At 41.0% G+C, this 13,155-nt stretch overlaps 1 protein-coding gene across 2 annotated transcripts in view; it reads right to left on the bottom strand.

The window, feature by feature from the left end:
- The window catches only part of CRYL1 (crystallin lambda 1), a 149,329-nt gene that overhangs the window by 129,487 nt on the left and 6,687 nt on the right, over positions 1-13,155 (bottom strand). For both annotated transcript variants that reach the window (XR_012378841.1, XM_025875210.2), the window contains exon 2: positions 1,262-1,369. Coding sequence is in view for 1 of the 2 variants with exons in the window: in XM_025875210.2 (XP_025730995.1) it covers positions 1,262-1,369 (108 nt within the window). In the remaining variant the exon portion in view is untranslated. The remainder of the gene's footprint in view (positions 1-1,261; positions 1,370-13,155) is intronic.

The following is a 13,155-nucleotide window of genomic DNA, read 5'->3' as shown; positions in this document are numbered from 1 at the left end:
GGATAGCACGTGCCTGGAACATAGCAGGTATTTATGCTAATTCCTCTTCCTTCTAAAGAGTACAGAACAAAGTGTTAGGAGTATATGTGTTTAGCTTTAGAGTGGTTCTTTCATTGTTTTTGGTTTTGAGGTTTTTTTAATTTTTAAAGATTTTATTTTTAAGTAATCCCTACACCAACGTGGGACTTGAATTTACAACCCAGAGATCAAGAGTCACATGCTCCACCAACTGAGCCAGGCAGGCACCCCCGTTTGTTTGCTTTGCAGATTGACGTTTCATCTTGGCATTGACTACATGTTACTATATGTAAGAAGTAACTTGACTTCTCCATGTTTTGGGTTCTTAATCTGTTGCACAACAAAACTGAACTAAGATATATAATTTCTCAGTGTCTATAGCCTGATGTCACACCATACAAATTATTCTTCAAAAAGTTAACAATAATTTAAAAAAGTAAACAATATTTTTGTTACACAAAATGTAAATTAAGTTACATGTTCACGGATATCCCCCAAGAAGAATAACTATCTCAACAATACCATGTGTGAGATGATCCAAATTGTGTTCAGTGATAGTCCTCTTAGGTGAATGTGTCATGAATTAGGGCCCTTTTACCTTCCAGCACATTACATTAGTTTGGTGCTTCTATCTTCGACCTCCCTCATTCTTGGCCTCTTTCCTATGGTTCCTATTTTTCTTCTGTGATTATTCCCAAAACTCAGCCCTCCTCATGCTTAGCACTCAGCGTATGTAAGTTCATCAACTCTGACACCTTTAACTATTACAGTTATCACAATTCATATGAGTCCTGACAACATTAGATCAATAGGTCAAAACAAACCTCAGGACCCCCGTTCCTAAAATGTAATGCCCATGCAGCTCTGGCTACCACATGCTGAGCGCAGACTCATCTGCCCAGAGGGAACACAGGGAAACCCAGAGCTCCAGGCTTGTGTGACACGGGAGAGAAGCTTACTCACTCAGGCTGGAAGCCTAAGAGGAATGTTTAGCTCCTCCACTCCCATCACACATCTTTACAATCCTAACGGCCCTCTCATAATCTGAGCCCCTTCTTCAGTCCGAATTGGTTATGGCTCACCCACCGTGGGCCTGGCCTTTCCAGCTCAAAGGCACTGTAACAGCCATCAAATGGAAGAGTAAAATCACAGATATTTACAGCCTTGAGAATATGATAAATAAGACCCACTGAGCGCAGCAAGAGCTGTTTCAATTCCCCCTGGAAGGTGCCAGCCAACTTACCTGATCTTTTCCAAGGCATTTGTTACCTGCTGTGGCTCAATATCATAGAGTTTCACCTTGAAGCCTCCACTGGCAAACAACATAGCCCAGCTTTGCCCAATGAGTCCGCTAAAGGGAAAGAAAATAACCCAGAATGAAATTTTTAAAATTATACAGCATCCTATTTTAAAATACTCAGTATCTTAAAATTATAGATCTGTCTAGCTGTATTTATTTAAAATGTTATCTCTTTCTATATAGGAGCTCCTGAAGCCTCAGCTCCAGGGTCAGCAGTAACCTTCTGCCCGGTACACTGCTGGGTGTCAGGTGGTTAACATTAGTTCACACACTGAAGCAAAAACTTACAGAAGAGAGGTGGGAGGGTGTGGTGGAGGCAAAAGGCCCCTCTGTGAACCCCCATGTGACCACTGTTTCAGGCAAGTTACTTAATGTGAAGAAAAGAGAGAGTATTTTCCCCATCCTCCTCAAATAAATAATTGCTGCTACCACCAGCAGCTTTTGAGCAGATCTTGGATGCCAGGCAAGATTTAACATCGTACGTGGCTTTCCTCCGTTAATCTTTACAACAACCCCACAAAGTAGGTGCTATTATTATTTCCCATTTTATATATGGGAAAACTGAGGCACAGAGGGGTTAAGACTATGCAGGCTGTACGTGCTGGAGCTGTGAGATGAACCCAAACAGCCCGACCCTCAGATCCTAACTAGTGGTACCTCTGCCCACACTGTTTCAGTGTGTTACCAGAAAAGGAAAAGATAAAAAAGACATGAAGAACTTACACAGAGTTGTTCAAAAGGTTAAAAATGAATGTTAAGGAGCACGTCTAGAGCCCAAAACTTGGTTTCTAATATCATTCTCCAATAAAAGGAACCAAGGCTCCTTGAAGAAATGGCTGATTCTAGGACTAAGCCAGGAAATACACAACATGAGCCCAGAGTAACTGGGAGAGCCAAAACGTACACAGTGCTCACAAAAAATTAAAATTTAAAAATAAGTAAAAGCCTATCTTGACAGAACATGTCAAAGGAACGCAGGAGCCAAATGAAAGCTCTAGAGGACAATGCTGGAGTAAGTTGAGCAAAAAAGTAAAGTAACACGGGATTATAACCCAAAGTATAAACTACGTATCCATGAGTCCACATTGATATCAATAAATGTTTGAATAAATAAATGGGAGGAGAAGCCAAATCTCCCTTGCAGAAGAATTGCACAATAATTTATGTAGACACTCTGCCCTCAGAGAGTTGTAACATAACTCCCCACTACTGAAGCATGGGCTGTACAGAATGCCTTCCTTCCAAAGAGTACAGTAATGAAAAGGGAAAATTTAGAGTGACTTTACAGTGGAGAAAACTGGCAAACACTACCTCAGATAAGTGATCAAGGTCAACAACAGTGATAAATAATGTTATAGGATGCACCCTGGATACAACATGATGAGAAGGGCACTTCATCTCTGTAGTCTTCCTCCCAAATACCCATCACCCTTCTAATAATGAGAAAAACATCACACAAATCCCAACACAGAACAGTCTCCAAACTATCTGACCACCACTCCTCTTCACTGTCAAGGTGACTAAAAACACAGAATATCTAAGAAACTCACAGTTGAGAGGAGCCAAAAGAGAAATGACAAGTAAATGTAATTTGGTATCCTGGATGGGATCCTGAACATTAGGTAAAAACTAAGGAAATCTGAATAAAGTATGGATTACTAAATAATAATATATCAATATTAGCTCATTAATTGTAAGAAATGTACCACACTAAGATATTAATAATAGGGAAAACTGGGTGAGGGAGTATATAGGAACTTTCTGTACTATCCTCACAATTTTTCTGTAAATCTAAAAAAATAAAGCCTATTTTTTTAAAAAATGAATGTTTATAACAGCAATTCCACTCCTAGGTATGTACCCAACAGAAATGAAACATATGTCCCCGAAAAACACCACTTTGTACATATATGTTTATATGAGCCTTATTCATAACAGCTAAATGGAAATGATCCAAAAGTCCAATAGCTAATGAATAGGTAAATAAAATGTGGTATACCCATAAAAAGTTATTCAGGAACAAAAAGGAATAAAGTACTGATATGTGCTACATGGAACCTTAAAAAAATTCTCAGCAAAAGAAGTCAGTCAGTAAGGTCTACATATTGCATGATTCCACTTCTAGGAACTGGCAAATCTCTAGAGACAGAAAGTGGATCTGTGGTTGCCCATGACTGGAGAGGAAGGAACAGGAGTGACAGCTGATGGGGGCAGGGTTTCTTTTGGGATGACAAGAATACTCTAAAATTGACTATAGTAACAGTTGTACAACCCTGTGAATATACCAGAAGGGTGAAATGTGTGCTAGATGAATCTCAACAAATCTGTGATTAAAAAATGAACGTAGGGCGCCTGGGTGGCTCAGTTGGTTAAGCGACTGCCTTCGGCTCAGGTCATGATCCTGGAGTCCCTGGATCGAGTCCCACATCGGGCTCCCTGCTCGGCAGGGAGTCTGCTTCTCCCTCTGACCCTCCCCCCTCTCATGTGCGCTCTCTCTCTCTCTCTCATTCTCTCTGTCTCAAATAAATAAATAAAAATCTTTAAAAAAAAATGAACGTATATAAAAATGTTTTGAAAACCAACTCCTGCCACACAAATGTAAAGCAATAATACTTAGTAAGCTATTAAATTTGGTTGAGCGGAAGGGCAAAGAGGAAATGATTATCACATTTGGTGGAATGTAGGTGGTTACCTTGAAGCACGATTAGAATTCTTTCCCCAAAGGTGCTTGCCTGCTACATGAGTGTTCAGCTAGAGGTGAGAGGAAATCAAGGGATTTCTCCAGAGGAGGTGACAAACAGGTAGGTAGTTCATAGAGCTAATAGGCAAAAAAATCCACTTAAACTTGTCTCCAATTCCAAACTCCAGCGCTGTTTCATTATATTCCAAGCTCACCCATTCAAAAGGGTATACCACAGTTTCCCCTTAGGGGACCCATAGGCTAACAGATATATTTGATGATGCTCCACAAGGGCAGAACTAGTGGTGGGGCCAGTGAGAACTTACCGAACCTGCTGAGTAATCCAACTCTGGATGCAAAGAACAGCTATCTGTGTTCATCATCTTACGATTTTAAAAATGACCGCTAAATTATTCAGACTTAAAAGGAAGGAAATTCTGGACACATGCTACAACATGGATCAAGGTGGAAGACATAATGCAAAATAAAATTAACTCAGTTACCAAAAGGCAAATACTGTATGATTCCACTTGTATGAGGTACTTAGAGTAGTCAAATCCATAGAGACAGAGAATAGAATGGTGGTTACCAGGGGTTGGGGGAAGGGAGCACTGGGGACGTGTTATTTAATGGGGACAGAGTTTCAGTTTTGCAAGAGAAAAAGTTCTGGAGATTGGTTGCACAATGTAAATGTACTTAACACTACTAAACCACACACTATTCTCACAACTTTAATATGATTTGAAACTTTTCCATAATATAAAGTGTATGAATGGGAAGAAAGGAAGAAGAGACAGAATATAGACAATTTTATTGAGGTCTGAAGAAAAATGTGGCAGTTACTCAAAGGAGAAACGAGGTCAAGAGGGGATACTTATGAGGCTGGGAGAAATAACCATGTTTACATGCTGTAAAGCATGATTCCCCGCAGACAACACAGCACTTTGGCCTGAGGCTCCTGCACCTACTTCCACTGCTTGGGTCGTCCTGAGGCTTGATGTTACTCAGGAAAAGGCAGCCCCAGTAATCAAGCAGGTGGAAAATCCCTGGAATTGGAGGTATCGGAACAGAGGCAGGTAATCACTTGCCATCAAAAATTGGGTAGGTGATTAGACTATGCTCCACTTTTCTCTCAATCTTGAGATTTTTCCAATGCCATTTGGAATATTAAAAGTGAATTGCATCTGATCCACAAATTGCCCTTGGTACTCTTCATACAATGCAAAGAGAAATCAACATTCTCTAGGGTTCCTCTAAATTGGAAGCTTCTCAAAATGTGATCCAGATATCAGCAGCAACATATTCCCCATTTCAGAGGGGCCGAAAGGGGTGTGTGGACAAAGCCAGGCATTGAGTGGTACGAGGCACTTTTCCATGAGCACTCACATGTCTTGCTAGCTGTTCTTCAGCCAGACCATTTGTCAGAGTTATTTTGCAGAAATACATCCCTCGAGGATAAAGAGCAAGCTTGCTTACCTCTTACTATAAAAATAGTTGTTTCCCCAAGCTCAATGTTCCTGTCCTAGAACACACTGAATCTGCAGGTATCCACCTGGAACCTCCACATCTCCCCCATGGGACTCAGGGCAAAAGGAATAAATACTAATAGGATGCTCATGCTGCCTGCCCTGTTATGATTAAGAAAATTCTCTGTCTCTGACCCATGAGTCTCATGTCCTCTGCCAGCACTGAGGAAGTATTAACAAGCTAAATTATTAGCTTGCAAGTAGACAGAACATTCAGCAGGACAAGCTTGTCTCAGATGTGGTGTCATTTCATTGTAGTAACTACGTGCTACTTTGGGGAAGGGGGGTGGCTAGAATAGCAGTCAAAGGATGGGCTCCAAGAAGTATTATCCCCACTCCGTCTCTCCTCCCCCTACCTTTCCTAATTCAGCTAATCTATCATTCAGGCTCTGAGTACAGAAAGCACTCCACACAGTTACAATGCCCCCCCACCTTCCGTCAGGCTTGGGTCCAAGCAACTGAAGGGAAGAGCTTGGCATGCCTCCCTCCTATTGACCTGAAAATCCTATTAATGCCACAGAAGTGCTATCCAAGCTTCAAAGCCCTCACACAATGCTCACTTGAGCTAAGCCTCTAATACATACAAGGGGTTATTGAGAGGGGCTACTACCTTGTTACAAGGTATCTTATGTGAAGCCATTTGTTGGAAAAATGGAGTGAAAACAACTAAAATACTTCTACTCAATTTCAGGAGAGGGAACAGGATTATACAAAATGTTTTACTCCATATTCTTCTGCAATATTAAAATATTTTACAAGTGGGGTGCCTGGGTGGCGCAGTCGTTAAGCGTCTGCCTTCAGCTCAGGTCACGATCCCAGGGTCCTGGGATTGAGTCCCACATCTGGCTCCCCGCTCTGCGGAAGCCTGCTTCTCCCTCTCCCACTCCCCCTGCTTGTGTTCCCTCTCTTGCTGTCTCTCTCTCTCTGTCAAAATAAATAAATAAAATCTTTTTAAAATATTTTACAATTAATGTAAAATTTACATATATAAATTTTTTAATAAACTCTCAATGCTCTAGACCTGCACTGTCCAATATGGTAGACTCTAGCCACATGCTGCTATTTAAATTAAAATTAATAAATTTTAAAAATCATCAATAGTTGGGGCGCCTGGGTGGCTCAGTCGTTAATTGTCTGCCTTTGGCTCAGGTCATGATCCCAGGGTCCTGGGATCAAGCCCCACATCAGGCTCCCTGCTCAGCAGGAAGCCTGCTTCTCCCTCTCCCACTCCCCCTGCTTGTGTTCCTGCTCTCGCTGTGTCTCTCTCTCTGTCAAATAAATAAATAAAATCTTTTAAAAAAAAAAGATTTAAAAAATCATCAATAGTACTAGACATGTCTCAAGTATTCAATAGCCACATGTGATAGTGGCCACCAACTTGGACAGGAAGGGCATAGCAAGGACATATATAGAACATTTCGCTCTTTGCAGAAAGTTCTATTGACAAAGCTGTTCTAGACTCTGAGGGAAAAAAACCCTACAGACCACAAGCCAGAGTTTGAAAGAGATAGCCCCTGCCTGAAGACTTCTCTTCCTCAAACACCCACTACCCTCCCCACACACACTCCAGAGCTGCAAGCCAGTAAGTTAAAAGAAAGGCCAGTAACATTCATGCAGGTCATCCCAAATGGCCAGTCATTGACTCTAAATGTTTTTCACCCCACTGCCAGTATCATAATATTTGACATACATGGTGATTGACTTAACCATGAAAGGAGCCCATCGTACAGCCTAACTCTAGAATGGATACTTTCACAGAGGAGTCTACAGTGTGTGTCCACTCTGTGATAATCATCAAACTGTGTATGTAGGACTTCTGCACTCTGCTGTATGTATGATATAATTCATAAAAATACTTCTCCGAAAGAGACTTCTTCTCTTTTCCACTTTGTGGCTTCAGAAACCACCACACCCCTCCAGAATGACTCATCTCCTCAATCCATGGACCACATGCTGGTCAGGCGCGGGAGCCTGTCAGGCTGACTCCCTCTGGGTGAGAGCTCTACGGGGCCTCCAAGGCAGCCTTAGCAGCAGCCCCCTCCATCAGAAAGAGCCCCCCACATCCTGTGCCCAGCACACAATGAAACGGAGAGGATGGACACAAAAGGAAAGGACCGGGTGAGGCTCACAGGCCATACAAGGTCGAAGGGTGAGAGGCGTCAAGTGGCCTTTTTATAAAAGCCCCAGTACTGTCGCTGCTTTTCCAGAAAAGACTTTCCACAGAGGAGAACACAATAGATTCATCTCATTAAGTAAACCTCCTCCCACAACTTGACTTGCCTTTTCAAAATACGTGAGTGTAAGTGCCTCTCAAATGAGCCTGCACTGCAGGGAGAAGCACAATGAAGGGGGAGAAGGAAGCTTTCTGCAGATGGGCTTTCTTGATGGACCAAGGTTACACTATTGCTTAAGCCTGCACTGTGCAGTGGGGCAGCCACGTCATAGCCACACAGCACTAGCTGGCACTTGAAAAGTGCCTAGTGTGGAGTGAGATGTACTGCAAGTGTAAAAAACACACTGGGTTTTAAAGGCTATGCCCCCCAAAAAAGAATGTAGACTCTTTCAAAAGTAATATTTTACATCAATTGCTTGTTGAAATAATAACACTTAAACATATTGAAACTAATTTCACCTCTTTTTTTAAAGATTTTATTTATTTATTTGAGAAAAGAGAGAGAGAGCATGAGTGGGGGAAGGTCAGAGGGAGAAGCAGACTCCCTGTGGAGTGGTGAACCTGATGTTGGACTCCATCCCAGGACCCCGGGATCATGACCTAAGCTGAAGGCAGACACTTAACCTACTGAGCCACCCAGGCAACCCTAATTTCACCTTTTAATTGTAATTACTACAAAATATAATTACATATGTGACTTGCACTGGTGGCTCACATTACATTTCTAACAAGCAGCAACGACTTAAAGAATCATCGGGGATCATAATTCAATCATTTATCTTAGTTGTTTTTTTGGTGTCAGGACACCTAGTTCCACCCCCAACTCTGCAACTACGCTGCGGTCATACAGAAGTCAGTCTCACGTCCAAGAGAGCTGTAGTCCTTCATCTACAAATGCACCAGGGGTGGGGGCATTCACACTACAGCGGGCACCTTCAACCTTTCTACCAAAGACATTTCTACAGTAATCCAAGCCACCATGGTCCTCATGTTTGAATACTGATTGCCAAATAAATTAACTGATCTTAGTAACTTTGTTAATGACCAAAAAATCAACATAAGACAAATGTCCAAAAAGAAATATTTATAACATTAAATATACATAAACGCCTATAAACCCAGAAATAAAAGATGAATACACCAAACACAAGAGGGGGGAAACCTCTATAAAGTATGTGAACAAACTAACTTGAAAATATACTCTACTGCTTTAGTCTAATAATAGCAAATAAAATATATATCCAAAAGGCAGAGATTAAAAAAACGGACAATGCTTAGTGTTGGTGAAGTTATGGGCAAACAGGCACTTACAAACCACTGTGGGGAATAAAAGAGGTGCAAAGTAGCTGGAGGCAGTCTCACAGCCTGTATCAAAATAAGTATTTCTAACATTTGACCTGGGACTTTTACTTCCAGAATTGATCTTAGGCTAGGTTAATATGGGCAACACACAGACACTCATTTACAGTAGAATTTATATTAGCAAAAAAGTAAAAACTAACCCTGTAACATTCAGCATTAAATAAATTACATACAGATAAAGCAAACAGAGCAATTTTTAACAATTATTGAATAGCAAAGTGGATACGTGGGTATTCTTTTTTCCATAATTTCTACTCTTCTGCATATCTGAGAATTTTTATAAAAATTTGGGGAGAAGTTAGTTATATTCCATACAACAGGCATTAAAGACAAAGCCGATTTCTTCTTGTTCCAATAGTTTCGAAGGCTGTATCACCCACAGTCCTCTAGAGGAGGGACCAAGAGCAAAAAGCCAAGTGCTGGGAAGCTGCTGGCATCGCTCCTCCCTCACACATACCCAGTCATTTGCGACAACATGACACGGACATCTGACCCAAAGCGACCACCAACTGGCTTACCAGCACCTGCTATACCTGCAGCCTGTCTTGTACAGAGGAGACAAGCCCAGCAGACTTCCTTTCCTGAAAATTGGACCTAAAATGTGGGAACTATAAGTCAGTAATGAGCACTGGAGTTGAAAGATGATGCTGCTGGGGTTCGCAGCCATGTGCAAGAAAAAGAAGCAGAGGAGAGGAAAAGTGAGCAAGGACAGGCAGGGGGAATCTACAGCACAGACTAATATAACCAGGTATAAAGATCAGACTGCACAGCCCCAGAATGAAAGTTCTGTCAGCTTTCTGGTTCCCAGCACGACTTTACCTTGGGCCCAAATACAATTAGCTTCCTGCCCTTAGAGCCGTTGACATCCTATTAACTTTTTCTGAACCCCTAGATACCTGGGGACCATGTAATGGGTCCTTACCATTCTAACAATTCTGATATGCATTAAAGCTTCTAAATTCATAAATCTGAATTAGTACTTCAAAAAACTACTGCAGGTGAAGGGGCACCTGGGTAGCACTCCAAAAAAAATTCATGCCTCAGAAAGTTTCTTATAAAAAATGTACATAAGTCACCCCAAAGTAAAATTCTGGAATTAAAAAATTAAGACTAGCTTAAGGGATGCATTACTTGAAATAAAATAACATTCTACCAGACAGGGTTCAAGACGGCAACTTACAAGGATCCTGAACTCTCCTCTTCCCAGGAACACAACAAATCTAAGCTACACAACAATTTCCTTTGAAAAGGACCCAAAAGCCAGCTGAACAGCTCCTCCACAACAAAAGATAAAAGGGCCACGTGGAGTGGGATAGGAGAGGCAGAGACAGTCTCGTAAGAAGCCCAACCCAAGGCATGGTGACCCACAGCCTCATCATAACACAGATCTTGTTCCCAAGGACCAAGGGATTTGTGCCCCCACATCAGGCACCCCAACCCTACAGAACTATACTAGAGAAAAAAGCCCCCCCACCAAGTGTTTGGCCTCAAAAACCAATGGGCTTATTTCCAGGAGAACCATAGGGTTATGTGGAACGAAAAATCCACCCTTAAAGGGCTCGTGCACAGACCCACAGACCCTGGGACCCAGCACAAAAGCAATAGTTGGAAAGGCACCTAGCATATGCAAAGGGGACTCACCTATTAGTTTTAAAGCATCTGAGGAAACGCAGGAACTTGTTGGGACTCTCTCTGAAGACAGAGGCACTAGCGGGTGCCATTTTTGTGTTCTCCTTCTGCTTCGTTGGTGCCAGCTTTGGCAAGCACCATTTTTTTAACACCCTGCCCCCAGCCTACTATCTCAGGTGGGAATGCCCTGCCCCCACCTCCATAGGATACTGCCCTGGCCTGCCCTGCCATTGCCAGCAGGCATACACAGCCCACCCAGGAGATGCCCCTGGCTCTGGTGACCAGAGGGGATTGTGTTTCTGGGCCCCATGGGTCTGAAACAATCAGAGAGACACTCCCTGGCAGGTTACCACTCCCAGAGCACTGTGCAAAAGAAGATGGAAGCACATGTGAAAAGGCCTATTTTCTTGTTCTGGAGCTTCAGCCTGAAAGCAGGCTATTATGATTACTTATCAGTAATTACTTTCAATGTAAATGAACTAAGTTCTCCAATCAAAAGAGTAGCTGAACAGATAAAAAGATAAGACCCATCTACATGCTGTCTACAACAGACTCACTTCAGATGTAAGGACACACACAGAACAAAAGTGAAGGGATGGAAAGAAAAGATACTACATGCAAAAAGAACCCAAAGCTGGGTAGCTATACTTCTATCAGACAAAAGAGACTTTAAAACAAATACTGTAATAAGAGACAAAGAAGGGCATTACATAATGATAAAGGGGTCAACCCAATAAGAGGATATAACATCTGTAAATATTTATGCACCCAACATAGAAGCACCTAAATACATAAAGCAAATATTAACAGAGCTAAAAGGAGAAAATGACAGCAATAATACAATAATAGCAGGAGGCTTTAACATCCCACTTACATCAATGGATGAATTATCCAAACAAAAAATCAGTAATTCCACTATTGGGTATTTACCCAGGGAAAACACTAACTCATAAAGATACATGCACCCCTATGTTTATTGCAGCATTATTTACAATAGCCAAGACATGGAAGCAACCTAAGCGTCCATCAACAGATAAATGTGTAAAGATGATGTGATGCAAACACACACACACACACACACACACACACACACACACACAGAGAGAGGAATATTACACAGCCATAAAAATGCATGAGATCGTGCCATTTGAGACAACATGGATGGACCTATAGGGTATTATGCTAAGTGAAATAAGTCAGACTGAAGAAGACAAATATCATATGATTCCACTCATAAATGGAATCTTAAAAAATGAATAAACAAAAAGCTATACATACAGAGAACAAGCTGATGGTTCCTGGAGGCAGGGAGGTAAAATGGGTGAAGGGGAGAGGGAGATAGAGGCTTCCAGTTATGGAATGAATAAGTCAGAGGAAGAAAAAGCAAAGCATAATGAATACAGTCAGTGATACTGTAATAATGATGTAATGGCACAGATGGTAACTCTACTTGTGGTGAACATAGCATAATGTATAAACTTGTCAAATCACTAAGTTGTACACCTGAAACTAATGTAACATTGTGTGTCAACTATACTCAAAAAAAATGTAGCTCTCTCATGAAAAGAAATTAAATCTAAACATGTTGCTGTTCTTTAATCAATTAATTAAAAATAATTTTAAAAATAAGAAAATTGATAAGGAAACATCAGCCTTAAAAAATACTTTATACCAGGGGCACCTGGCTGGCTCAGTCAGTTAAGCACCTCAGGTCTGACCTCAGGGTCGAGAGTTCAAGCCCCACATTGGGCTCCAGGCTGGGCATGAAGCTTACTTAAAAAAACAAAACACTCTATACCAGATGAACTCACAGATATGTACAGAATATCCCAACCAAAACCAGTAGAATACATATTCTTCTCTAGTGCACATGGATAATTCAGAATAGATCATATGTTAGTCCACAAAACAAGTCTCAGTCAATTTAAGAACATTAAAATCATATCAAGCACCTTTTCCAACTATAATGGTATAAAACCAAAAAGTCAATATAGAAAGACAATGGGAAAAATCACAAATACGTGACGATAACACAACATGCTACCAAACAACCAATGGATCAAGAATAAATCAAAGGAGAAATAAGAAAATAATACATGAAGACAAATTCAAAGGGAAATACAACAGTCCAAAATCTACAGAATGCAGCAAAGCAGTTTTAAGAGGGAAGTTTATAGTGATACATACCTACCTCAAGAAACAAGAAAAATCTCAACTAAACAATCTAACTCTATACCTAAAGGAACTAGAAAAAGAACAGACTACTCTACAAAGTTAGTAGAAAGAAGGAAATAAAGACCAGAGCAGAAATAAACAAAAGAGACTAAAAAGACAGAAAAGATCAATGAAACTAAGAGCTTGTTCTTTGAAAAGATAAAATTGACGAACCTTAAAACCAAACTCACCAAAAATGGGGGACAGGGGTTCCTCAAATAAATAAAATCAGAAATGAAAGAAGAACAGTTAC

This window comes from Callorhinus ursinus, unplaced genomic scaffold (assembly GCF_003265705.2).
Source record: "Callorhinus ursinus isolate GAN/ISIS: 27379988/994484 unplaced genomic scaffold, GSC_fseal_2.0 scaffold7, whole genome shotgun sequence".
Taxonomy (NCBI): domain Eukaryota; kingdom Metazoa; phylum Chordata; class Mammalia; order Carnivora; family Otariidae; genus Callorhinus; species Callorhinus ursinus.
Note: the sequence above shows the minus strand (reverse complement) of the source record. Positions and strands in the feature narration are given on the sequence as shown.